At 32.4% G+C, this 2,930-nt stretch overlaps 1 protein-coding gene across 1 annotated transcript; it reads left to right on the forward strand.

The window, feature by feature from the left end:
* On the forward strand, nucleotides 1-1,254 carry LOC110777543 (uncharacterized). Its single transcript, XM_021982147.1, has one exon. It carries the CDS (start codon nucleotides 1-3, stop codon nucleotides 1,252-1,254), a length of 1,254 nt encoding a protein of 417 aa, XP_021837839.1.
* Nucleotides 1,255-2,930: the final 1,676 nt, after the last annotated feature.

Below are 2,930 nucleotides of genomic sequence, written 5' to 3' on the forward strand. Positions count from 1 at the left end.
ATGGCTTTGTCTATGGCCTTGAGAGAGAAAATATCATCACGATTGGAAGATCTAACAGATGATATATTGGTAGAAATCCTTATTCGAGTTCCATGGCGAACAACATGTCGATCCAAGTGCATCTCCAAGCGTTTTGTTTCCTTGATTTCTAGTCCAGATTTTGTGCGACGGTTTCGCAGTAATAACAACGATGACATAAACAATAACTTGTTCATGTTTGTTACTAGAGATAGGGTATCATTGTTAAGCAAAATATTAACGCGGCTACAGAATTTTTTCCCAGCAGCAACGAGTTCGAAATCTACCCTTGTCGTCGATGATAACAACAACGAGATTCCGGTTTCGTTCGATTTCCTACGTCGACAGTTTCCGTTTTTCAATGTGTTATCCGTGTCGAAAGACTTGGTCTTGATCCATGACGGTGAGCCTAATAATGGTGAAAATCTTGTGATATGTAATCCCTTAACAAAGCAGTCATTCAAGCTCCCTTATAATGAGTTCGATCAATATACTCCGTATATTGGCTGCCTATGTAGTGAGGATGATACATCGATATACAAAGTGGTTTCGAGTAAATTCCTAGATTTTGGAGACATTCGTATTATCAAATTCGTCATCTTCTCCTCCGATACTGGCTGTTGGAGTAACTTCCTGGTTCGAATTCCTTCACATGCCGTTTACGAGGTAACATGTAATTATAAGATGAATCAATCTGCCACGGTCTGCAATGGAAAGTTACATTGGTGTTACAGCACTATGAATATTGTTGTATATGATCCTTTCAACAACCCTAAAAAATGCGAGTTCGTTGAATTTCCTCAAGAAATCATCGATGGTGATTATATACACTCCTATGACTCCTTTAACCTAAGCAGTGTTCAAGGGTGCTTACGACTTTACCGTGCATCTTTTCATAATATTAATGGAGCTTTAATATTACGTTTCTGGGACCTAAAGGACTACAATAACCGCGTTTGGAGCGAAAACCTAATTGATCTTAGTACCATGGTTTTTGCTGAAACCCGAAGTTGCGATATTATGGAAATCAAAGGTTTTGATCCTCTTGACGGAGATGTTGTCTATGCATACGTTTTACCGTCGATGGAATTGGTTGCATTGAACATTAAAACTTGGTCTGTCTTCCAAACTATCGCCAATTTAAAGCTAAATCGTCCAGTCCCTTTGGTAGTGACCTTATTTCCTTACTCCCAACACTCATGGCCAACCCCCATCGCCAAAACAATTGCTATGTGAATTTTAACTAGGAGGTTTTTATTATTTAGGATAATTAGTACTATACATTTATATTATTTTAGACTAGAGTTGAAGCCCGTGCGATGCACGGTTTATAGCAAATACGTTTTTTATAAATAAAGTAAATTCAAACTATAGAGAAAGATAAAACTTAATAATTGAACATCTTGTGACCATGTCAATAATTTTTTGACTATTGCCTGGAAGTCTTGAACAAATTTATTGTAAATAATTTGACAATTGTTGGTGATTTATACGTAAGATAAAACATAGTCATGTGGGATCTTGTTAGATTCGTCCTAATGTGTACTTTCAAAATATGAACTAATTAAAAATATTAATGATCAAAGTTGTGCGTTGGCATGCGTGAAAGTGACAAAGTTGCGAGTAAAAATGATCGGAGGAAATATTTTACACTGCAAGGTCAAAAAAAAAATTGTACTTACATAAAATATATGTATATTTTCTAGGTTTATTAAACACCAAAATGTATACTCCGTATTTCATATCTTAAACTCTGTTTAAATTTGAATATTATGGGGTATATATTGTACTTCCTCCGTTTCTAAAAGTTCTTTACGCTTTGGAATGTGTCTAAAATATGAAAACTTTGACCGTAAATTCTGACTATCATATACATCAAAATGTTACATGTAAGATCTTGTTTGATTGGTCTCGGTATGTATTTTGATAATATCAATTTTTTATACATTTTTCACATACGAAATTCGATATATTAGTAGTTAAATGTTGCATTGGAGTCCGTGCAAATAGTAACTGTAAAGAACTTTCTGAAACGGAGGTAGTATAAAATTTGATTATATAATAATTTATTCACAATCTTTTTAATGGGTGACATAATTTCCTTATTATATCATGACTACAACCGTTAGAGATTAAAAAGTAGTACTCCGTATGAATTTACAGAAAATCTTACACTAAATCATCTTAAAGAAATAAAATCTTATAATAGCCTAAAAATAATGTGATACTAATTATCCTATTATGTACATTAGATCATATTAAAAAGGATAATAAATTCACCGGGCAAGATGAAGTTAAAAGCTAGAAATATTGATCACAATAGAAAACTAACCAAAATTTAGATGAAAGTACTGATTTATTTTTCTCTTTTTGGAAACTTAATATACAAAGAATAACTAAAATATTTATCATAATAAAAAAGCTAATCAAAATTCATAGGAAAGCACTGATTTATTTTTATCTTCTGAAAACTTAATATACAAAGAATAACGAAAATATAAGCTAACCAAAATTCAGAAGAAAGTACTGATTTATTTTTCTCTTCTGAAAACTTAATTAATATACAAATAATAACTATCGCATCGGCTCAAGTTGATATATGAGGCCACCACCGTATCGATCAAGGATGACACTTGTAGATCCGAATGTATGGAAGAATTATAAGCTTATTAATCTGTTTCTAAATAAAAACTTGGTTTTATGGAGAATCATGCCTGCACATAATTAATCTACTTCATATTAAAAAGCGATGAACAAAATAATTAGTACAAACATGCCGTTAATTAACCAATTATTAACATCTTACTATAAACTGAGCATTCCATTCTACAAAACAAAAATTATAAGTACAAAACAAAAAACAAAAGAAAACAAATCTAGAGTGAACAGGCGTTGGTATTTCGTTGTGGGGT

Source organism: Spinacia oleracea, chromosome 4, assembly GCF_020520425.1.
Source record: "Spinacia oleracea cultivar Varoflay chromosome 4, BTI_SOV_V1, whole genome shotgun sequence".
NCBI classification, from domain to species: Eukaryota; Viridiplantae; Streptophyta; class Magnoliopsida; order Caryophyllales; family Amaranthaceae; genus Spinacia; species Spinacia oleracea.

What these genes read in the sequence shown, in the direction of transcription:
- LOC110777543 (XM_021982147.1), top strand. Translation starts at nt 1, where the DNA reads ATGGCTTTGTCTATGGCCTTGAGAGAGAAAATATCATCACGATTGGAA.